The sequence below is a fragment of the Xenopus tropicalis genome, chromosome 4 (genome assembly GCF_000004195.4).
Source record: "Xenopus tropicalis strain Nigerian chromosome 4, UCB_Xtro_10.0, whole genome shotgun sequence".
Classification (NCBI taxonomy): Eukaryota; Metazoa; Chordata; class Amphibia; order Anura; family Pipidae; genus Xenopus; species Xenopus tropicalis.
This window is the reverse complement of record NC_030680.2, coordinates 76017518-76043432: the sequence shown is the minus strand read 5'-3', so window position 1 is coordinate 76043432 and position 25915 is coordinate 76017518. Positions and strand designations below refer to the sequence as shown.

At 39.0% G+C, this 25915-nt stretch overlaps 1 protein-coding gene across 5 annotated transcripts in view; it reads right to left on the bottom strand.

Annotated features, from left to right (window-relative positions):
• Nucleotides 1-24077, bottom strand: part of kifc3 (kinesin family member C3) — a 31477-nt gene extending 7400 nt beyond the window's left edge. Inside the window, exons 1-10 of one of the 5 annotated variants that reach the window (XM_012961046.2) lie at nucleotides 23941-24077; nucleotides 13122-13215; nucleotides 6122-6675; nucleotides 5999-6043; nucleotides 3878-3985; nucleotides 2317-2538; nucleotides 1509-1682; nucleotides 933-1080; nucleotides 628-758; nucleotides 318-429 (exon numbers count right to left, since the gene is read on the bottom strand). In XM_012961046.2, coding sequence (XP_012816500.1) covers nucleotides 318-429; nucleotides 628-758; nucleotides 933-1080; nucleotides 1509-1682; nucleotides 2317-2538; nucleotides 3878-3985; nucleotides 5999-6043; nucleotides 6122-6631 — 1450 coding nt within the window. In that variant the 5' untranslated portion in view covers nucleotides 6632-6675; nucleotides 13122-13215; nucleotides 23941-24077. 5 annotated transcript variants of the gene reach the window in all.
• Between the last annotated feature and the right edge of the window lie 1838 nt (nucleotides 24078-25915).

The following is a 25915-nucleotide window of genomic DNA, read 5'->3' as shown; positions in this document are numbered from 1 at the left end:
CATTTACAAGACATTTTACTTATAAAACACACACTTCGACTGTACCTGCCCTAGTAAGAATTCTAGGAGAGGCAAGGAAATACTTTTATACCTATAAGAAGGAATTGTTTTAAATAGTAATAAAGAAAGCATGTATTTCACTATTCAGACTTTCTGAGACGGTAAGAAAAATATCCTGTGTAGCCATTGTATACAAATGCAGGATGGGAAGTAATCTTATCCAGCTACTGTGTAGCAACAACTGGAGGGTGAGAGAGACTCTTACACTCAGTCTACATTCAACTTCAAAAATCTAATTTGAAATGCCTGTGACCCACCTCGAAGCCGCACCAACTGGTTGTGGCACTCTTTACGCAGATGCAGTTCTTTCCTGTATTTGTGTAGAAGTTCAGCATTTGTATCACTGACATGTTTAACAGCCTGTGAGAACTAAGAAAGACAGATTCATTATTTTAGAGATGAGTAGGAGTGAGTTAAGTACAGAAAACTTATTGCTAATACATCAGAATATTTTTGGTATTTCATAAACACAGTATTAGCAGTCAAAAACCTCTGTTTTAAGTAAGGACCATCACACAGTTTTCCCTCTTCAGCTTTTTTTAGTACTTTAATCATTAAATCGCATACCTCTATCCGGGCCTCTCCTATTGCCTCGTTTAGTAGAGCAGGGAAATCCCGCACCTGGCGCTTTAATGCATTGTAATCATGGGTCAGAGTTCGAAGTGCCGGCTGCAAGGTAAGAAGATTTTTCCGCACACCTGAGACAGAAATACAAACCAACTAAATTAACAGTACATTCTAAGCAGACTCAATAATCCAGCGTGGATCCCAGAACAATAAATATATCTGTATAGCGAGAATAAGATGTGGCAGCAGTGGGCGCTAAAATCAATTGCATACTTTTAATAAATTTTAGACAAACAGAAGTTTACCATCCAGACTTTGGTGAACTGCCCTCATCTCTTCCTGGGCTCTCTCAAAGGCCTCAGCCACAGCTTGTTCCTTCTCCACCTGAAGAGTCTCATACTCCTGAACCATCTGTGTTTGTGCTTTGTCCAACTCCAGATCATACAGCTTTACCTAGCAGGTATAAATATATTGTCAGGAACTGCACACTGTCCCAAACTTTTGTCAACAGGTTAAAAACTATAAGACACTGTCATTAATTGCAGGCATTGCAGATGCAACTGTTAACATTATTGCTGATGCAATTTCAAATAAAAAAAACCTTCTTTAAAAATAAAGATTAAAAAATACCATGTTATACATTTTCAATATGTAACATCTCCAGCAATAATATGGCAACCCTATGATTTGGGTCTAGAGGACACTAGTTAATTAGAGCATAAATAGGAAAAAAAGCAGTTCCCTAACCCATTTTAAGCACCATATTAAGCTTTGCATGTTAAAATCTAAAATAGTAAAACTGAAACTCACTTTTAAACATCACCACACAGGAAGTACCCTATTAGAATTCAAGTAAGATTTCATAATTAAATTTCACTGACCTGTGCCCGAAGCTTTGCTACTTCCTGCTGCTCCAGCTGGACTTGTTGCTGCATCTTTTGCAAAGAGTCACGTTGCATGTCAACTCGTTCTTCCAGGTACACATTGCGATTTTGTAACTCGCCAAGAGCTGCCTTTGTCTTCGCAGAATCCACCTCCACAGTTTTAACCATGTACTGCAACCAGAAAATGTTGTTCCCATACAGTTATACTAACTATGCTGCAGTATTAACAAATATTCATATTACTGCATTTTTAATTCAGATTTTCTATTATTGTAACTGCTTAAGTATGCAGGGATATAATGGCCATATTCCTCGATCTGTATAATGTAAGAGACAAGCATGTCAACCAGACCAATCTGACCATGTAGTTGTGGTGACTAAAAACAAAACCTTAAGTCATCACACAATTCAAAATTGCATTATATACAGAAAATATCAATGTCATAAATACAGAGTATTATAATACTACAATCCCTTAGTCTCACAAAAATGTTCATGTTCTCAGATTTTAAAGTTTTCAAACATATTTACATACATAAGACACAATAATTCAGTCAGCATGTGAAGCTCATTTTTTTTTTTGTATACCCAGCACTTTGAGCTGTACAGATATTGTTCTTATATAGGCTCAATATCTGGGATCTAGGGTGGAATGAAAGACAATAATAGCTATAATTTGTGTCTTATATCCACCTAACTATTTTATGCACCTTTAATGTTGTGACAAAATAAGTTAATCTTGTTCTGCTTTCTATTTAGTCTGCAGGGTGAGAAGAGGGATTCTTCATTGAAAAGTCCCCCTTACTTTAATCTGGGGTTGGTTGGAGAGCTGGTATTCTCTTAACATGCGGTTAAGTCTCTCTTCTTCCTCCACCCTCTCCCGTGCAGAATCCCTTAGTCGCAACTCTGCCTCTGCCAGACGTTCTGCCTTCTGTTGGACTTCTCTTTGCAGGGATGATATCAATAGCTTGTGCTCAGCTTCCTGCTGCTCCATGATAGCCAGGCGCTCCTTCAGAGCTTCAACTTCCTGTAATAAAAGTATTCTACTTGTCACAACTGAACCATTCAGCATGGGCACAACCATCTGTCTACAACATTCTGCAGAGCATTTCCAATCAACCTGTAACAAATGTTCTTCTACTGAAAAGTGGGAAAATTTAAGGCTCTGCAGGTAATAATATGCACTGTAGCAATTACAGTTTGGTAACCCAAAATACTCTTTAGGTCTCTCTCATATTAATGTTAAATAGCAGTAGTATCTTTGTTGGACACTAAAAATACAAGTGATCTGCAGGGCATTCAAGGATATCTTATATGCCTTGGCTGTAACAAATCTAGATCAGCAAGTAGAATAATCATTATTTTCTACATTTATTGAATTAGATACAAGTGATGTGCAACTAAATTGGTAAACGGGATGGAAGATTTAAGCTATGAGGTTAGACTGTCAAGGTTGGGGTTGTTTTCTCTGGAAAAAAGGTGCTTGCAAGGGGACATGATTACTCTGTACACTTAAAGAACATGTAAACCCCCCACACAAAAATGTAATCAGTGAACAGCCTCTTTGAAATCTTTCAATACCTGTCACACGGTTGTCCAAAGGTTAATAGTAAGGCTGCAACATCCCCTTAATCACTTCGATTTGCTTCTCCTCCTGTAACCCACTCAGCCCCCACCCTCAGGAATTTGCTTTGGCTGTTGGCTTGTGGGCATGCTCAGTTGTTCTAAGCTCAGATTACTAAACACGTCCCCCAGTCTAGCAGCCAGTAAAGAGATGGCATTGCTGGTTCCCATAGAAACTCAGCTCTAGCTGTCTGCATCAGTTTTTTTCTCCTGAGCTCAGCTTTACCATTACAGTGCTCAACACACCAGAGGCCACCCCTTTAGATTAGAGGAACAGAGTTTCCATTTGAAGCAGTGTAGGTGGTTTTTCACAGTGAGGGCAGTGAGGTTGGGGAATGCCCTTCCTAGTGATGTTGTAATGGCAGATTCTGTTAATGCCTTTAAGAGGGGCCTGGATAGGTTCTTGAACAAGCATAGTATCCAAGGCTATTGTGATACTAATATCTACAGTTAGTATTAATGTTTGTATATATGGTTTATGTATGTAAGTGCATAGATAGGTAAGTATAGGTCTGTGTGAGCTGGGTTCACTTGGAAGGGTTAAACTTGATGGACTCTAGTCTTTTTTCAACCCTATGTAACTATGTAATTGAAACTGACAAAGCATTATAATACATCCTAAATTCCTAAAGCTCTTAGAGGGTAATCCTGAAAAGATTAACTGAGATCCACCTACATTAATGTAAGGGAAAGTCGTGGTAATAAAAGTTGTCACTCTGCTGAATGACAGATTATATACATACTAGCTTTTTTTCACTGCCTAAGTGGCTGTTCAAAAGCTGCAGTTCCTGTCTGAGTCGTTCATTCTCAGACACAAGAAGGTCCCTGTGCTTCTCCAAATCAGTGCCACCCTAAGAGAAGCAGAACAGAATCCATTAAACCGTGGTCATTAGAAAACAATAAGTAACACACTATAGACATTTTCATAAGTGCCATTATTTTAAAATACATATACTGCCTGTCTTTCTCTGTAAAATTGTCCACCACCCTATTTGAGAGACACTCAGTTAAAAAAAAAAAGTAGATATAATTAACCTTACTTGTAAAAATCCAAAAAGTAGGAAGAAAGCTTCAGCAGATTTACTGCAAACCATTTATTGTGGGTAGTGGTAACACGACATGTTTCGGGTCAATACCCTTTATCAAGTGTCACACTTGATAAAGGGTATTGACCTGAAACATGTCGTGTTACCACTACCCACAATAAATGGTTTGCAGTAAATCTGCTGAAGCTTTCTTCCTACTTTTTGGATTTTTGCAGTTGTATTTGGTTGCAGCACAGAGCAACAACTAGGAGCTAAAGTTTTTTTCGTACGTATTTTATACAAAGTTCACCAATCATTTTTCATTTTTTATTTTTCAACCTTACTTGTAATCTGATGACCAACAATATTACTGGTGACAATCAATGAGACTAAAGTTGCAGGTATTACTCATGTGTCCAGAGCTAAACATAGCTCTGTGGACAGAACAACATGTGAGAACATATTTCAATTAAGGTTTTTAAATTACATTACATTACAGTGCAAGAAACCTATCTTATTCAAGGAATATTTCTTTATCTTTATTATTTAGCTGATGCATTTTTCAAAGTTTTTGTTACAACCAATCAATTACAATCAATCTAAGAAGGGGGCCAGGGTTGTTTGTATTCCTCTTTATCACTATGAGTGTTTTGTTAAGAATGAACCTAAAATATTTTTTTTCTCCACCCAGGTTACTAAGTTATGCTGAGTACCATTTTGGCAAATGCTGCAAATTCGGAGAAAAACAGACAGCTAATATGCGCCTTCTCAGAAGTTTTGAGTAATTATAGAGTTAGCTGTGGGGAATCAGTCTCTGAAATAACCAGCTCACAAATGTTTTTACTAAGTGAAGACACAAAACACATTTTTCATAGCAGGGATACAAAGGAAGCTGTGGGAGAACTTAGTCATGCATCTAACTTACAAACAAAAGGAAAATGATCAATGCACTTTTCCAGGCCCCATATTTTATTAGAAACTCATTAATTATCTTAATATTTATATAGCACCAGCAAGATATGCAGCGCTTTACATTCGTATAAGGTGTCGTCTAGAAGCAAAAAAGTATCTGCACACTCTGCACAAAGAAAGTAAATATTATTTTCTATGATTTTGTAATTAATACTTTTTTTCTTTTATTTACTTTGAGTGTGCAGATACTTTTTTGCTTTTGTGATTATTTTTGGAGTTGCTGAATGGGTTTTCTCCAGTTTTCTGCACCTCTATTATTATTATTATTTTTGATGAGGTGTGCACTCTGACAATACTCTTTTGCAGATTAGGATCAGCCCTTGGTGACACTTTTTCCAAGACATGCAGGCAGTGTGCATTGATCAAACCATTCTCCTTTGCTGAACTCAAACTAGGATTTTATTCACATTGTTGGTCGTCACCTGTACAAAGTCAAGTGGGTCACGACCCCTTTGGTGGTCGAACAACCCTTTCACAGGGGTCACCTAAGACCATCGGAAAACATATATTTCTGATGGTCTTAGGAATAATTTTATGGTTGGGGGTCACCAAAACATGAGGAACTGTATTAAAGGGTGGCGGCATTAGGAAGGTTGAGAACCACTGTGCTAAAGCTGATAGTATAAATACTTAGAACATGGTCACACAGAGCATTTGCACCACTGGTCTCTTCCTGCAGTTTTCAGTCAGGCAGAGAGAAGCAGATCCACTCTTATTAGCATTTCATTGTAACTGACAATCAGAGCTTCCACCTGCTTGCAGCTATATGGAACGGAATCAGAGATTGGCCCAAAAGCGAAGCAAATTCTCCACGTGACCATGCCCTTACTATTCCATATCCATTTGCAATGATATCTTGAGACTTACCACTTCTATCTGTAGACTGCTCATCTCCTTCACCTGACGTTGAACCTGAAATCAACACAGTCTTTTTTAGATGAAATATTTGTAATAAAGGGAACGCTCTATTTTGGCTTCACTTCAACTCACCTCCTGCAGCTTCTTGTATACCTCTTCATGCTCCTTCTCTTTCTGCTCCAGCTTTCCTTGTAACTCCTTCAGCTTTATCTGAAGGCCACTCTCAACACCATTGTGGTCTTTGTAGTATTCTTGTACTTGTCCTTTACCCTGTTTATTTTGTTCGTGTAAATCTTTGTTTTTTTGTAGATATATTAATCTTTTCTGCAGCTGCCTGCTTTCACTTATCTCTCCATCTTGCTGTGGTCTGCTGTCTTTTAACTGCCGCAGCAGATGTAAGTTTACAAAGCGATCTCGAAAACCTTGTTGCTCTTGCTTAACTTGAGGCTGTTTCTTTTCTTGAAGATCTTTTGCCTCTCTTCTTGCTCTGAGGTCTTGAAGAGTAACCTTCATTGACCTCTGTCCTGGTGCTGCTCTCATATCCTGCATTGTGGGCTTTTCAAAGGGACTCTCTTCATGCAAGTCTTCTCTGTCTAACACTTCATGTGTATCTTGTAGAAGCTGACTCAAAGTCCCCACCATGGTTTCTGTGCTGTCGCAGAACTTCCCCACTGCAAGCCACCAACCTTATAAACAAGACAGAATAAATAGCTGCATAAATATTATTTAGCAAGGGTGAAAAATACACTTTATCTAACCAGCTCATTAATATTTGCTATTCTGCATGGGTATGCCTGTGGTTGGTTTAACAGTGAGCATAAAAGATAAGGAGGCTTTATGGATGTCTATTCATAATAGACATCTGCCATAAAATCTGCCAGCCTTGGCAGCTTATTGTATGGTGCCTTCTTGATGGCCTGCCCAAATTATATATGGCCGCCCACAAATCTATCATGCAGGTTTGAAAATCCAATCAGACAAGGACCACACTGGCATGCTGATGCAATATTCCCCCACAGGACCTCATCCCTCTACCTTATGATTTGATCACACCCCTGGGGCAATGATTAATCTCCAGATCTGGCACAGCGCATAGATGTCCAAATTGGGCAACTGTCTGGCACCCTCATCAAACAAGCAAATCTTAAGGTGTATGGTTTATGTACTATATAAATATATCAAGGTTGTTTAAAAGTAAAAATGTTATTATAATAAAAGACTATGGGATGGCATTATCCCTTTAAGTCCATAAAGCTTACAGGGATTTTCAAATATTGACTATTCAGCTGTTTCTGAAATACAAATCTTAACTTCTCCAACAGCAGAGAATGATGGAAGTTGTACTCTGGATGTGGAAATCCTTTATTACGTAGGTCTCTTCCTCTGTACTATTGACAATGAAAATGTTGTCTGCTAATGAGTAGTATTGTCCAGATGGAGTAAACAGTGCACATTAGAGAAACTTCTCTAGGAAGCTAGATGAGATTTTATCAACCCTGCAGATGACACAAGGACTTGCAAACTTATTTTCATTGTCTAGTTTATAAACCCTCTCATAAGCAATATACATGCATATGCTACATTTACTATTCCAACAAATACGTTAACAGTAGCTAAAGTACACTTGGTGCAGAGATATTAATATTGCCAGTAAACTGACCTAGAGCACCATCGACAGATGATTTTCTAATACAAATTAAACTGCTTTTAATGCTTTAGAGTTTGTTTTTAAGAAGAATTTTTTGTAGAACAGTACAAGCACATATACATGACAATTTTTTAAAGTATATTAATAAGCTTACATTAATCTTGTTTATTTTCCCTTTAAACACCTTGCCACTGTTATATATAAAAGTGATATTTTATGTTTGGCTCTGGAGTCTACTTGTGTAATGTGTTGTGTAATGGGAGTTTGTATGTTCTCCCCATGGGTTCCTCCAGGTCCTCAGGTTATGTTAACGCTATATGAATAAATAATAAAAAATGAATTTAAACATCCCATCTACCTTATTTTTAATCTTCCCTTTTTGTATTTATCTAATGGAGACAAGGGTGAGAAGCAATTTTTTTACTTTGGTCCAGATTTCTATAGCTTCTATCAAAGTGTACTCGGCTTAGCTGCTTCTAAGTTGTCTGGCCAAAACCATCCTAACCATCTTCCGCATCCCTCCTGATATATCAGAATCCCTTTTAACTGTTAATGATGCCAGATGCAGGGCATAACAAGGTGTGGGGTTAAGGCTAGGGGGGTAGTTTGACATATCAGCTAGAAAAAGCCTTTTTCTCACTGGCAGAAAAATGCTACTCTGCTCATATCTGCCCATTAGTCTGTACACACAGAGGAATGGTGGATCTTGGTCCAAAATAGGACACACGTGCGTATATGAGCCAAAATCCAACGTGTGAGCTCTGGCAGGCCAGAGAGACCAGAGAGCACAGACGGGGATGATCAGAAGAGCACACTGGCAGAGAAATTTATGAAAGGTGATACAGCTTACTAATAAACAACTATGCCTAAATAAGTGTTCCTCTGTGGACATCCTAAAATAACATGGTTAAGTTTAGCTAGTTTATATTAGATGCTACCCTGCAGGTCAGGGGTAACGCTTTGGTTGTAGGTGCAATATTTAGTCAACACTCAAGTATCTCTTCCAGCATGAAACACCTAAGGAATATGTCCCTTAAAATACATTAAAATTTCCTTTTTCCAGTTATAATGTACTAAATTGTCTATTTTATCTGCATTGTTGAAATATTCTGGCCATATCTCATACAGGACTTTCTTGAAAGCGTAAAACTGGCAACTTTTGGAGTATATATTATCCTGATAGATTTGATAAATGGCATCTATAACTCTGCACCTGGACCTGTACAGCTTAAATTACATAAGAGACAGCAGAAGTTGCCTTGCAAGGCAATTCATGACAGAGCCTGCATGTCTATGGCACCCTTAACGGTTCAGATTTAGTTTTCTTCGAATAAACGTTTGGATATCAATCGTATGTTTAAATGCACGATCTAAAACTAAAATTGACTAAAATTTTAGGATAAAGCTAGAGGATATTCTGTACATGAAATAGTTGCCAGACACCAATTGTATAAAAGTGACTTCCCTTAAATACACTGTAGGTCCCCCAAGGATATCAGCAGAACACACAATACATACGCAGATTTTATCGCTATCCCACCGAAACCTTGTAACATGTCTGATCCACAAAACAAAAATTGGCAAAAATTATCAAGATAATAATTCTGAGCCTACATGCTGTCAAAGACTACATTTTGTACGATTATATCGGTTTGTGTATGGCCAGCTTTAGGGTCTACAAAGTAGACAATACTGATAATAGTCTCTACATGTGTTTTAGTGGAGACAATTCTCATTATTTTCTATGGCAGGGTTCTGGCTTGGTAGCCCCAATTATTAGCTTGCTACAAGTATAATTGTGTTTCATAGCCCTAAGTTTAATGGCACATGGGGCATTTCGACCTACACTGCCTTCCGGCAAAGAACAGTTAAGGTAAAAATGCCCCTGTACCTCTGTTACTAATGTTATTAAATAGGAAGATTCCCAGTTGATGTATAAAAAAGGGGGAAAGGCAGCCCTTCACAAAAAATGCTCAAGTGAGCCAGAGTGGAGAGGAAAATAGAAAGGAACTATAAATAGTGCCAGGAAATGGATTCCTACTGCTCACATCTGCTCATCCAGCATTTGCAAACAACCTGTTTCTTGCAGCACCATTTCTGATTGTATTAGACTACTGACACACCTAGCAAATTTAGGAATTGGTCAATTTTTTTCTTGGTAAAACATTTCCAAAACTCCTGCATAAAGCACTACCAGCCTTTACTCCAGTCTATCTAACCATACAGTCAATTTTCTAATGCTTGTGCGCATTTTAGGCAAGGATCCACCTGTAGTGGAATGGAATGCAATAATGGGTGCACAGCTCTGGGTGTTGTTACACAGTGCATTACAAAGAATTTGCTCTTAAATGAATGCCTTGCTCAGTAAAGCTTACAATCTAACTTCTCTATCCTCAACACACATAGTTAGGCAGGTTATATATAGGCATTACGGTTGAACGTGATGGACGTACGTCTTTTTTCAACCTAACTTACTATGTTACTATGTTACATGTCAGTGTGAGACACCAAGTAACCTACCATTGTGCTTCTGAACTGTGGAAGGGAAAGCAGTTAAGTGATTTCTTCCTCTGTAGGTATTGTTCAAATGAATGCTGTCTCGCACCCAGTATTCACATCTTAGTGCAGTTAAACTGTATCTTTCTGCTAAAAGGTTAACAGTTTGACATTAAGCAAATGACATTCCAGATTGTAACAGATTCCACTTCTGCTCTACTTATTACTAGTCATTTCCTTTGCTCTTTCTAATGGCACTCCCAGAAATTTTAAACTGAGCCACACTGCACTTAGAGGAACTGCCAAGAGTGACCCAAAGTCCATTTCTTCAGAAAACCAGCAAGCTTGGGGGCTAGTGGGTATGTAGATCTACACAGGCTGTGTCCATACCTCATTCCAGCAGGCAGACACAGGACTCCAGTCAATTCCAAACTTCATAGGGTAAAGGACAAGTGAGACAAGGAAACAGGAGAGGAGGGGGGTGAGGGAGGGAGGAGTGGGAGGGAGAGCTGGAGAATGGGGAGGGGAGTACAGTGAGATGGAAAAGTTTACACTGAAACTCACAAAAGTATCCCCATTGTAGAAAAGGCACACTTACTGATTCCGATCACAAATGTAAATAAATCCAAATCCATCTGGCTTTCAGCGAGTTTCATTTTTTTTTTACACCCTGACCTTGGCAATATAAACAAACCTTCAGGCAGGGAAGTTCTCATGTTCTGCTTAAATAAAGCTGTCACTATTGCCACAGCTGGTTTAAACAGAGCCAGCAATCTCCTCTTCACTATATAGTATAGGATGGAGGAAGCCAAACAACAGTGGCTCGAAGGGCCAGAATCCTTACAGCTCAGCCAACAATAAATAATGGAACAGGATATCATACTTCTGTGGCTTAAAATGGGTTGTTCACCTTCAACTTAACTATTTGTATAATGCAGAGACAATCAGCAATTGGTCTTTATTTTGTATTATTTGTGGTGTTATTTGGTGTTATTTGTGGTGAAGAAGAGAGCAAATAAATCAAAGACTATAAAAAAGAAAAAAATTAAGACCATTTGAAAATCTGCTTAGAATTAGACATTTTATAACATACTAAAAGTTAAGTAAAGTAGCACAGGTGTGTGAGTAAAGAGTAACATACTATATGTGGAGAAATGTAAGCAAACACAGAGCACTGCTTATCCACATGAAATGTTTGAGGGCAAGGTCATGTCTTTTACATGTCTGTACATATGTACACCATAAATACTGTACATACATTTGCCATTTCAAGAATAACAGCCATGGCTTAATGTTCATTCATATGCTTAGCTTGAAATAAAGACTGCTGGGGGTTCACTGTCTTATTCTAATTTACTATATTGTAATACTATTATATAATAGAATGCCCTTCTAATACATTATACTCTAAACTTTAAATCTCTGTGAAATGACAGGTGGATTTGGTGGGTTATTTCAGAAGAGGCATTTGTTTTCCAGCATTATGACATTTGCTAATCTGCTCTACTCTCAGGTCCCCATGCAGTTAAAAGAATGAAGTTCTCTGTAAGGCAGGGGCCACAAAGAAAGTTTTAAGGGGACATAACATCTAGTTCCTATGTCTCCAGTAGAACAGCTCAGGTTTAGGTTGATTTTTGTTGGTTCCACACACACTAGTATATTCTGCATTCAGAGCATTCCTTTGTGCAAAATATGTCACCTTGAATTTGTGAATGTACGAACAGAAAAGTATCACATGCAGTTCAACTACAACCCCCCAGCACTCACAGCCAGGCATCTCCAGATCAAAGGGGCAGTTTTACAAAACAGTCTGAATTGTGATCTCTCTGTTAGGCAAGTAATCAATATGTTTTCCAGGAAGGCAATCTTAATTGTGAAAAAGAAAATATAAAAGACTCTTTTGTGGTTCAACAACTTGCAAAGTGTGGCATAATGGAAAGGGAAATCTGATATTGCTTTTTCTTTGTATTAGGAGTGTGCCTACATAATAACATAGCTGTAAGAAATGAACATCCTCTCACAACCAAGTTCCAGTGCTAATACAAGGAATACAAGTATTATTGCACTCAAGAACTATAAAGGTCATGCTTTTGTTTATTGTATATTCAATATATTTTCTAAAATTCTTAGCTCGACATCAGCAAAATGTTATTACACCTTAATCAGGGTTAAACAACTCTCAAAACTCCCCCACTGGCATACTTTCATATCCCCTCCTCCCGCAATTCAGCTTTCACATGACTATTAAATTTACGAGAACTGCAGTGCCCAGCTGAGAATCCTGCCAGTTTCATTCTTCTTCAATACAGTTATAAAACATATCTAGGCCCCAAAATTGAGTCTGCTGCATTGCTACATAAGATACAACTCACCATGTACTAAAAAAAGAAACATTCTATACATGCATGAGGGGCATATTGTAACATTTTAGACAAAACTAGAAGTTTATGGGCCAGATTGCAGATGTTTTTTTAATTTAAACATTGCCCCTTTGTGTGTCATACAGCTCCTGGGCTCCCAGCAGTCACAGTATATTATAATATGGGGATGCCCCAATAAAAATCCCTATTTTAAGAAGAATATGAGATTTAAAACAACTATTGTCACCATCTATTCTGCCCTGTAGATTTAAAACATTTTGGAAAAAACTCATCCAAAACCAAATTTATCCACATAAATTTACACTGATTTGTTTAAGTTGGCTGTTACTAATTAATAAAATCTGATGAATGTTCCCACTGCTAGCTGTTTTCAATCCACAATGACAGTAGCCCAAAAACAATGGCTCCCATGAACTAGAACAAGTACCTGAAAAACAGCAATGCTGGTCACTACGCACATTGTCGCAGCTGCCCCCATGATACTGACTCTCACCCAGAGAAGCAATGGTTGGAATGCAAGCCAACCTGCTCTCTCTACCTGAGTGTCCCTCCTCCAGCAACAAGCAGCAGGCGGGCTGATACATTCTGGGCGGTACCAGAAACTCACCACTATGCCTCAGGGAGTCTTGTACAAAAGGGGTCGTCCTGAATATCCAGTACTGGGAGGAGAACGAATGCGAGAGAGAGCAGCAACTGAAAGCCTGGAAAGAGACAAGCGAGAACAATCATGGTTAGAGGCAAAATATAATTCATTAATGCACAGCAGAACTTTCATTATGACTTCCAGCAAACATTCTGACTGACTGCAAACACAGCCAATTAACAAACAAAAGAAGATATATTGTCAATGACAAATGTCACTTGTATTTACGAAACCATCCCACTGAAGTTTTAGAAATACTTTGTGATCTATTAATGGATTATAACATATGGCCAAGTTTAAAAAGAGCACAGACTGAGAGACAGCTGCTTATGGGCAAGCCACACAGCTGTTATTGGGTTGAATGTCCTAATTTGTACACTGCAGCTCATCTGTGACTTGTGCATTACTGCAGGCTAGCAGTGTTGATATGTGCCCAGTATGGTATGTCTTTGTGGGAGTAAGTCTAATTGGTCCCTTTATCTATAAAAAAGGCAGATAAGCATTTAAAGGGGCCAAATTGGCAGCATAAATCTCCCCATGTATGGCAAAGTTAAGATATGAATGATAAGAATATGATCATAAACAGTTTTTATCAGGGATATATAATTTCAACAACGTTTCCAACATACTACAGTTGAAGGAGTTAAAGGAAAACACTGATCCAGAAGGTATAGCTTTATTCAATGTATCAATCAATCTGAGGGAGAAAAGAGATGCCAAGTCAGAAGGTTTTTCTGCCTCTGAATGCATTGATTCTTCCAGTTACAAAGTGTTAGGCTGATGCCACACAGGGCAGAGTCCTGGCCTGTGGAAAAACACAGGCCCAGAATAAGCCCCTACGCTGGCACCAGCCTCCTATCTTGTTTTCGCATTTTGAGCCAATAACCACTGTGTTTGCCTGCATGTAAACCAACACAATAGTTCCATGTGCAGGCAAGGAAGAAGTCTGGTGCCAGCGGAGAGGCTGATTCTTAGCCTGCAGTTTTACCCAGGCTGAAAATCAACCTTGTGGTATCAGCCACAAAACTCTGCATATGGCTATCTGAAGGAGCTCTACACCCCAAACAGTTTTTTTCCATAAAGAAAATGCAGTTCTAAGCAACTTTCCAAAATTTATTCAATCAAGATTTTTAGTGGTATTAGAAGTTATTTGTAAATTAAATGGCTACTGAAAAACTAATTTAGCAGAATTTTATGTGGAAAGCAGCTCTCCTACATCACATGTTCAGGATTACAGCAGCACTAAAGTGAACTTTTCCAATGCTAATCCTTAAGCATATCAATTAATATCTAGTTAGGCAGTACTCTGCATGCAGGGCAGCATCTAGAAGGCAATTGGCTGAAGTGTAGAAATTGGTACTGATCCCACTCATTATTACGGACACCTACATCCTCAATCACCTATAGTTTATTAATCCTGAACCTTCTCTCCACCCATACTGAACTGTAAATCACCTGAAACACCATTGTCTAAACTCTAAAGTTCATTTTAAGGCACAGTGAACCTATACTTATTTATAGGTTTGATCTGGACTTTCTGTTTATTGCATTTTTTGATTGAAAGACAGTATTTTGCAGAAGTAAACATTATGGCAAGACCTGGATTGTGTTCACATGTGAAAGCCATATATTTAGCACTTGAGCTTTCTTCTAATCTGCTCTGCAAATGGTTTATAGTATGATCCTCTTGTGACTAAGGAATTAATACGTCATGAAGGCTAAGTACAGTGAGTCTGCCATAGCCCACTACTGTGCATATGTACTACAGGTATAGGACCCGTTATCCAGAATGCTCGGGTATTTCGGATAAGGGGTCTTTCTGTAATTTGGATCTGCATACCTTAAGTCTAGTAAAAAAAAACAATAATACATTAATTAAACCCACTAGGATTTTTTTTGCATCCAATAAGGATTAATTATATCTTAAGGTGGCCATACACGGACCGATTTTTTACTTACAAACGACCGATTCCCGAACGATCCGATGCTATCGTTAAGTTATCGTATAGTTGGTGGTGTACGAACGATCGTCGGCCCACTAAACGAGCCGACATTATCGTCCCCAAAATCGATCGGCCAGGTTTAAAAATTTTGGTCGTTTAACGATAAAATCTGCCAGTTGGTGTGAGTGTCAGACATTTGTCTTTCAACGATTGTTCTCTGCGCATGTCACGATTGCCAGCAGCAGAAGTCAACGACATCGATCGTACGTAGATGTACGATCGTAGGTATTTTACGATAATGATGCGACAAAATCTTTCCCGAATTATCGTTGCCCGTGGATGGCATATCGTATGGGAACTCGATCGCCATACGATCGTTTGTCGATATAATCGTTCATCGCACAACGAGCGAAATCGCCTCGTGTATGGCCACCTTTAGTTGGGATCAAATACAAGTTACTGTTTAATTTTTACAGAGAAAAAGGAAATCAATTTTAAAAATCTGAATTATTTGATTAAAGTGGAGTCTATGGGAGACAGGCTTTCCGTAATTCGGAGCTTTCTGGATAACGGTTTCCAGATAATGGATCCTATATCTGTCCAAGCAATACATGTAATAAGATACTACAAACTGTATGTTAATGCATTAATAAGTTATATTAGAACAGGTACCAATTTCACTCCCATTCAACCAGCAGAACGCTTTTAAACTCAAACTTGTTCTTTGGTTGAAAAGGTTACTTGAACAGAAAGCTCCTATAGTTATAGGTTTATGCCAGATATAAAGAATAATACATAACTCTCCAGTTAAAGGACAAGTCAACCCAAAATAAACAAATAATAATAATAAATGCTGCTTTCAATAGCAATTGCATTAACAAATAACTTTTAAAGCACTTATAATTTTCAATAAATTCACATAGGAAATTTGCTTGGAAAAAAACCCCAATATTTTTGGGGTTGACATGTCCTTTAATCTACATCCCCACTGATGCTAGTGTTTTCCCATAATTTATGCTGTTTTTTGTGGTCGTATACAGGCAAGTGGTGTCTTTTTCCCCCTAGATTTTAAGTTTTCCTGGAATTTATGCAATTTTTTACGCTGTCCCCTTGGAAATGTAAAATCAGAGTTCTACTGTATTAGATTCTGTTTAAAGGCTATGCATTAAAACCACTGCTAAACCATTTAGTATATCAGCAATGTAAGCAACAAAATAAATCTTATTTAAAACAAAATAAAGTACCAGTGAGGGACCAATTCTCATATTACTAAGAACATGCATAGCTTCAAATGTCTAGCATAAAGGTACCAATAATGGTTCTACCCATCAAGCTGAATGTCTAGGTTTACAGGCCATTCATATTATTAGGCATAGATAGCCTGGTGGTGATCACTGCTGCTTGCAGAACTCTTATTTTGCAATTTGTTCTGAGCAATACTATTTCTGCTTGTGGTTTGTATTATAGTGTATGTTCACTGTATTTAAAATGAAATCAACCATATAAAGCAGGTGCACTTATGTGAATATTGTAGGGTAATTCAAGTGTAAACTCTACTGGGGCAGGGACAGACATGAATGATTAAAGTTTATGCAAAGTGCTATGTAAAACGTTGGTGCTATGTCAATAAATGATGATAAAATACTCTTGGCACCAGTGTTTGTGCAGATTTATCCCAACATGCTCTGAGTTGCAGGATCAGCTTTTGGAAAGAAATCAGAGTTCAGAAACTTGTGAGCATGAGACAGGGAGCTGGGCCTAGAGCGTGCCGATGGAGAAGGAATGTCCTTGGGCTGACCTTCAATAGCAGCACTGTACAGATATCTGGCACTGGGGTATTGCAGCTCGAATGCTCACAGTCTTTGTTCATTGTTCGAATACAGAAGCTGCCTTCTCTGACTGAGACAAATACGATGGGAAGTGAAATGTTTTGTCTCTGACATTTCTCATTATACTTATTAACCAAGTGGAATGTGGCAGGTTTTCACCTTTGACTTTAGTCTCTGTAGAACACGCTGCTTTTAGAACTTGTGGCAATCCACCTGACTTTAGAGGAGTTGATGCATCTCATGCTTCATTAGTGGACACTTAAATAGTTCTACAAATCCTGATCCTTACAAAGGGGATAACGCAATCCACCAACAAGGATTATTCATTAAGAAATTGTAGCACAAGGCTCTCAGACTGGACTTCAAGTACATGTGTTGCTCCACAGAGGTTCATGTGTGAAATTGATGCAACAATTTATGAGCCAGGTCTGTGGAGGTAAAGTGCAAGAGCTGTCTGAGGTCACATGGGACAAGATAAGGAAAACAGAAAAAATAAGTATCCATGTTTCTTGGTCAAAGAAAGATGGATTTGGTGGCTACAGTACATCCAGAGCAGAATTCTGATGATAAGATAGGGCATATAAAGAGATGTCAACCCCTTTCCCTCCAATGGCTCAGGGACAATTTTCTCCTCAGTTATTAAATATGGTTATGTAGCTAGTGTTTCTGCACTGTGAACATGTCTGCCTCTCACAGCTTGGGCTGCTTGCCACTAAATTAAACATCAACAGCTTGCTCATGACAGCAGAGAAGGTGCCTGACATGACAAGTGGTGGGCCAAATGGTCATGATCTGATCAACTGGCCCCTGGGCCTATGAAGACCTGTCTGCAAAAGACTGCCAATGCAATCCTTGTCTAAAAGCATTTCCATAAATGCCAGATATTGATATAGCAATATATCCTAAGGGCCCCATGCACAGGGCCCAGTCAGCAGCCTTTATTGGCCCATGTATGACCAGCTTTAGTATGATGCATACAGTGGCTATTGTTCTATACTTTTTGGTGTGCAGCTATATTGTTTATAGCACTTAATAACCCTAGAAAATAAGCAACAGTTTGGAGGTCAGAATGTAATACTAGATGGTATAGGTAAGTAGAAATATAAACAGTAGAACAGTTTTCTTTATATAACAAAAAACTGAACCCTCACAGTCTGCCAGTTATTTGGTTGCTGAGGTCAGTGCTCCTAGCAACCAGATAGCATTTTCACTTGCTGGTCAGAAAGCTGCAGTCTAGAAAGGCTAATAACTCAAAATGAATAGAAAATATAACAGGAATACCAACGGAAAGTAAAGCATACTAAAGGTTAGTTTAAGGTAAACTTTCCTTAGTGTCAGCTGTTGCATATCCTTTTTGTTCATTGTTAAAAGAACAGTAACACCAAAACATTTAGCAAATGTGTATCAAAGTAATATATAATGTACTGCTGCCCTGCACTGGTAAGTTGTGTGTATGTTTCAGAAACAATACTAGTGTTTGTATGAGCTGCTGTGTAGCCATTCAAATTTAGGTTACAGGTTACATAGCAGATAAGTATTACAAGACCTGGTGCAAACATATGCTTTTTTTTCCTCAACTTTGGCCAATAAAATATATAGACTGCTCTCAAGTGCCGGGCACAGCCAACATTTCCATACAAAAACGTCTCTCACACACACACAAAGTAGAGACAAGCAAAATGGCATTTTTGATGCACCCCATATGGTTCTCCCCTATAAGGGCACAAAAACAACACCTAAATAACAGGTATCTTCAGTAAAATACAATAACACCATAAATTACATGGCTATTAAAGTATATAAGTACTGTAATTATAAAGTCCAGTCCCTTTCACATAGTGCAAACATTTTACCTTATATTACATTACCTCGTTAGAATAATCCAACATTAAGGGGCTGATTTACTAACCCACGAATCCGACCCGAATTGGAAAAGTTCCGACTTGAAATCGAACATTTTGCGACTTTTTCGTATGTTTTGCGATTTTTTCGGATTCTGTACGAATTTTTCGTTCCCAATACGATTTTTGCGTAAAAACGCGAGTTTTTCGTATCCATTATGAAAGTTGCGTAAAAAGTTGCGCATTTTTCGTAGCGTTAAAACTTACGCGAAAAGTTGCGCATTTTTCGTAGCGTTAAAACTTAACGCTACGCAAAATGCGCAACTTTTCGCGTAAGTTTTAACGCTACGCAAAATGCGCAACTTTTTACGCAACTTTCGTAATGGATAGGAAAACTCGCGTTTTTACGCAAAAATCGTATTGGATCCGAAAAATTCGTAAAGAATCCGAAAAAATCGCAAAACATACGAAAAAATCGCAAAGTACCGATCATTACGAAAAAAACGCAATCGGACTCCATTCGACCCGTTCGTGGGTAAGTAAATCAGCCCCTAAGAGTTCTAAAAAGCATTCATTTACACTGAGATTTACCTGCATTAACACTCACTAAAGCCTTGATGTTAAGGATGCTAAAAATGATTTGAGTTGTAGCTCACAGAGGGAGGGACACAAGTCAGTTATGCTTCATGTAGTAGAAATGTTATTATAAAGCCTAATATATATTTTTTTAAGGGCAGGGCTGTCGAATGGAGAGATTTTAATGGCTGACATCCTGACCACTGGCTGTATAGACTGATTTGTAAGACATCATCATCTAATTATAATCTGGCGCTCAACATTTGACAGTAGCTATGTAACTATTGGTCACCACTGATTTTGGGCATGAGAAAGGTAATTTTCTTTTTAGGACATGAAAAGGAACCATTTATTTTTTACCTATGCTTCATTTTACCCAGTATCCAATAGGGAGAGGTTCCATACCCCAACTTCATATCTTCTAAACACACTATTTTGCATGCACTTTATTCTCCTGTTTGAAAAGCTGCAAACAGCACCTATCCAGCTGTTCAAGCAACACATTGTTCTCTGTATTACAAGGTTGCACAGCCAAATACAGTCCCTGTACTACCGGTGCATGCAAGTCCATTTAAAGGCCAATTGAAAATATCACTACGTATTTTGCAAATACAAATTTGGGATTTTTCCCATCATAAAATACTAATGGATGTCTGGTTTACCCTTTCCATACCACTCCTTTCTCTGTAAGAAATAAACAGCCCTCTCTCCTTTATTTTCTATGTTTTGTGTTTACACATAAGGACCTTATTTCAAGGAGGGTTACTGAGTAAATTTAATTGAATTCTCCCGCAATTGCTCTAAAAAACTTGAGCGCAGGCCTTGTTAGTATAGCATCTGTTTTCTAAGTCCATCTATGTTTTATGGGGATTCACCAACAGAATTCCTTTTAGGCTATTGGCACACAGAGTGTGCCATCCTCTGAGCTCAGCTTGGTCCTGAGTCTGCACTCACAGGCAACGCCTTGGCTTACACGTAGCTTATTTTGGTGGAGAAACAAGCATTTTCATGGCAAAATTCATGTATGTGGACACAGACCACGGTAGTACCTGTGAGTGCAGAGATAGAAGTGGGCTAAATGTAAGGGATCAGCTGTTTCTAAGCCTGCGTTTATACACCAAGAGTGTTCATACTTATATCTGAAGTATGAGCTTTTACTGAAAGCTCCCCCTAGTGGCATAGTGCATAAACCAAAGATGACTATTATATCAAAAAAGCATAGGAGGGTTTAAATAGCTAGAAACAGGGGGTCTCCTATCTGGAAACCCAATATTCAGAAAGTACCAAATTATTAAAGTCCATCTCCCATTGAGTCCATTTAAAGCAAATAACTCAGATTTATTTTTTAAATATTTTCTCTTTCTATGTGATAATAAAACAGTACCCTGTACTGTACTGTACTATACTAAGGTATCAGTAATCTATATGGGCAGGCACAGTAGAAGGAGGAAGACCACCACTCCATGGTGCTCACTTAGAAATACCCCAGGCTATTGAAGTTTTCTGTTAACAAGAACACCGGCCTGGGTTATAAGGTAAGTGGTTATAATCACTGCCTAATATTTGGCAACCCAGGTGATTTCAACTTTTATTCTCCTTTAATGTTAAATACTTTTTCAGTAGACAAGGTTTAGTGAACCGCATTTTACAAAAAGCCAGGAAAACCCCACATCCTAAGCATTTTAAATAACTGGTAACATACCTGCACATAAAGACAAGCATTATTTTTTTCGACTGCCACAAACTGTGTGAATCAAACAGCAGACTTCTTATTGTTGTTTACAAAATGATTAGTCTATTGTTGGTTACATGGTACAAATAAAGAAAAGCTCACAACTGAAGTGTGCCACTCCCCGGTTCTTCTTTAGTGGACTCAGTCTCTTTAACTTCCACTTCCAAAATTTACATACTGGCGCATTTCATTAATGACCATGAAGCTGGGTGACTTGTCTGTATCAGTCAAGAAAATGAGCTCTGTTTCTATCATTTAAGCCCAAGTGCATAATTTGTAATTTTGCCGCCTTGTTCACATCCTGCCTCCTGGAGATCTGTGGTGCATATATCGATACTGAAGAATATCTGTCCCAGTTTTCCTGTCAAATTACCTTAAATGGTCCTCTCTTTTATGTGTGCAATCCACATGTCCAAACAGTAATATTACTACACCAATTTGCCAATGTAGTGCCTAAAGGTGAAGACAGAAGGTACAAGCAACTTGTGCATAGAATGGCGGGCGGTCCGCTCACAGAGTCTGAGCCTTTAGGCTCAAGCCTATTACCTAGCTTCTCTTTCATTACATTGTAGAGAATGTCTCTGTCACCATCTCTTGCCTGAAATGTGAGAGAAATATCTAAATATTTAATTTGTAGCCTTGAGATCAGGCAGCACTGAGCTCAGCAACCTTCAGTTTCAACACAAAGAAAAACAAACAGTCGGCTCATTTGCCTGAAAGGAAATGTATGCTTCAGTATACACAACATACTTGTTTATAAAAGGTTTGTTTTATATCACATTATAAAGCAATGTTTAGCTTCTCAGAGTCAAACATAATAAGCCTTTGCAGAATAGATCTGTCTCTATCTGCTGTGTAATTCAAATACTAGCATTCATGTACAAATGTCCTTACTCTCTGCATAAGGGCACAGGCAGATTTGTGGATCAGTGGTGGGCAAGGAAGCCAGCCAAATACAAATATCCAGAATCCCTACACTGTGGGTCCAGAGGTACCCTGTTTCCCCGAAAATAGGGCATCCTCCGAAAGTAAGGCCCCCCCCCGATTTTTCATCCCCCTCAGAAAATAAGACACCCACCTAGGGCTGGGCGATAAATCTCGCCCAAACGACGGAATAAATGTGTACTGTATTCTTCTTCATGGAAAAATAAGACATCCCCTGAAAATAAGACCTAGTGCATATTTTGGAGCTTAAAAAAATATAAGACAGTGTCTTATTTTCGGGGAAACACGGTATAGGCAGGCCTAGGGGCACATTTACTAATCCACAAACGTCCGAAAAGCGTCCGAATGCGTTTTTTTCGTAATGATCGGTATTTTGCGACTTTTTCGAGCGCTCAATACGAAAGTCGCGACAATTTGCGAAAGTCGTACTGGCTATGAAAAAGTCGTGACAATTCATGAAATTTGTAATGGCAATGAAAAAGTCGCGACAATTCACGAAAGTCGTAATGGCTACGAAAAAGTCGCAAAAAATATGAAAAAGTCGCCAAACGTTCGTTTTCCAATCCGAATTTTTCCCATTCGGATTGGTGGATTAGTAAATCAGCCCCCTAGACTGGGTTCCAAAATAGGCCCTGGTATTTCAACTACACAGAGGCCCAAACAGTCCCCCACCAATAAATAGTGACTGCTATGGCATCTTACAACAGCCCCTATGGCATTGGCAAGAATCCACAGATTGCCAGTCCAGCCCTGGGTACAGGTCAAAAATACAGTTCCCAGAACTACAGGTATGGTGGTTTGGGTTGCTACCTGGCTGGTGTGAGTTTTCTGTAAGTTTAATGGAAAAGAGTCAGATGATGTGTAAAATGTTTTCAAAAAGCTCTGCATAGGAAAATAAATAAAAAGCTGCAAGAAATACACAAAGTAAAAAAGGAAAATATAAAAGAGAAAGGTACATTAGTTTCATGGAGATTCTGCAGGATGGTCAAAGTGTCTGCAGTTGGAAGCCTGAGTTGTAGTGATTTCTGTAACTAGTGAACAGCACACAGCCCATGTGCCCAGCACTTGCAAATCATGGATAGCAATTTTAAAATGGTTAACCAGAATCACTTACACTGTATAACAATGTACAGCAGAGTGCATAATAGCCCCATGTCTCTTTGTCTGTGCATATCACCCACCAAAAACTATTTTTTTCTTTTTTTTCTGAAAAAAGGAGCAAAAAGGTATGCCATATTACTTACCTTAGCAGAGGTACAATACACCTTAATACACAATACATTGGGATTGCACCAGTGCAGTTAGTTACCAATGGTAGCCAATCAGCATTTAGAGCTGGTGTACTACACGTTACAAAATATATGCAAAAAGCCGTGACTGGTTAGTAGAGGTGACTGCACCAATACAAGTTAACACATTAAACAGCTCTTTGCTGTCTCAGAGTAAACAAGCAGAATGGCAACTACAAACCATATGCATCAACAAAATTTAAACAGAGAAGGATTGATTTCGTGATTAAATGTACTAAATTACTATAACTACTACGTCACCTTTGTGCGATTCAGCCCTTCTCAAAAAATGAAGTACCAGAAACCAATGAGCCAGTCCCTGGACAATACCAAGTTGCAGAGGCAAATTCCAGAGCGACGTACCTCTCAGTGTGATGGAGATTGTAGGCAGGTGGCTCCTCTGACTAGCACTTATACACAGCTTTCTATTACATTCCCAGTCTCACTCAAACGCTTTATCATGCAGGAAGCTTCAGTCTCTAAGCGCTCTCACAGCCAGGAGAGTAGTTTCTCTCCCTACAGCTTCCCCGCCAAACACCTGAAACGTGTATAGCTAGCCGGGAAACCAAACTCTTCCTGTCTCCCTGCCCAGCACAACTAATTGCCTTATGGTTTTGCTCTTACATACCTGAGTAAAGGAGTTCCAAAGTATATCTCAGGCGGGGCTAAACACTGGCACATGGTACCGGGACTCTGACTAACAAGCAGGGAATGAAGTAGACCCAGCAAAGCTTATAGTCACTGTCTACCTCACAGGACAAGGAAGTTCAAATGGGGAGGAAAGAATGCAAACTTCCAACAGGGAGGTAATGGGAATTTCTGGCACGTCACATCTTTGGTAACAGGTGGTTTTTCTGTAAAGGGGGAGATGTAGATTATTGCAGAGAGTGATCATGGGAAGCAGTTTCTGTGAGATATGTTTTTCAGCAGTGTCTCTTGAATTTCCAAAGCATAAACGTCTAGAAAGATAATGAAATAAATACACAGGCTTCCCATAGTACAACTGATCAGCAAAGGCTTGATGGGTTGCTTTTCATTTCGCTAAAAATTGCTGAGCATTTTTGGCATGAAGCATTGGAGCTGTCAGATACTATTCACCTGTACAATAAGCTTTCCTTTTCTTTTTTGAGAGAGCAAAATAATTGGTTTGTATTGAAAACTATACTTAATGTGATTATTAGGTAACTACATCATGTTTAAAGGTAGTGGAGGTGCGGGTCATGGAAAACTGTACTTGAAGCCGACCCTAACTTGCAAAACCTTAACCTGCAAAATGTTGCCAATGTAGGACCCACACCCATATATATCATATTGTTGCATGTATGGCCAGGTTAAGAGTAAACCCATTGGATCCAGGGGTCAACTTGCACATCATTAGTACAAGGTTATGCTGAAATCTGTGCAGTCCCACACTGGGTGCATAAATTGTGCCCAAAGCAACAATATCAGTGATACTTTTAGAATGTGAGTACACCATGTGACAGCCCCATTGAAAGTATCGGAAGCCTGTACAGTCTAAATAAGCATAACTAAATGTAGCCTCAGTTATAATTTCTGTTCAAGGTAAGCGACATAATTTTTTGTTCCGGTCCCCCCATATTGAGTGATATATATTAACATAGGTTTGATGTTAACTCAAAGAAACTTGTAAAATTAGTGTAGGGACCCATAGGTATTAGAGTCCCTATGGCTTTAAATCCCTACTTCCTAGTTCCTAGTGCTGTTGCTGGGCAAAGCACCATGTATCTAGTTTATACTATATTGTGCCTTATTGGTTTACTAAGGATGACCACTCCCCTTGCAGACTGATAAAGTGTCTTGCAAGGAGGAGGGCTTCCTCTTTGGCTGCCTTCTGACTCTCAGGTGACATCTCCATCGAGCCTGGGATCAGACTTGGCCCCAGTAAAAGCCATTTGCCCTAGGGTAGCCCCTTGGTACTCTAGTGAAAGTCGGGGACAGGGCCCCGTGAATGAGGTGAAGTTAGCAGAGGGATAGATCCTGTAATAGCACACTCTATATAGTGTGAGACAGTCAGGGCTATCTAGCATGAGCAGCACTCGCTCCACCATAGGAGATCTTAAAAAGGGTTTAGCAATACCCAGGCTCTGTTTGCCTTACTGAAGGGACCGCAGTCAGACACAGGTATCAGGCAGTTTCTTCCCCTGATCCACCGTTGCTGTAGGGATCCGGCCCAGTACCAGGTGATCATCCTTAGGATTTGCCCATATCTCCGTATCTACCTCCCACGTGGTGTTACTCTGCATTGCATAACTACAACTGTATTATCTGCTTCACCATCTACCTCAGTATTTGTGAGTATCACCCTGCATCATTTTGTGTGTAACAATAAATGTTAATAGTTGATCAGCAAAGAACCTTCTGGCGTCCTAATTACTAGTACTACACCATACAGCATCAGGGAGGTGTAGTTCAACACCATCCTCATCTCTAAAAAACGCTCCTAAAGGTCATCTCCCACTTAGCGGAGGCCCATCCTGGGAAAGGGGGATCGCATGTAACACATGCTCTACCTAATACTAGTCTGGATTGACCCAAACATGTGTTACATTAGTATATACATATCAGGAAATATTGCCCTTTAC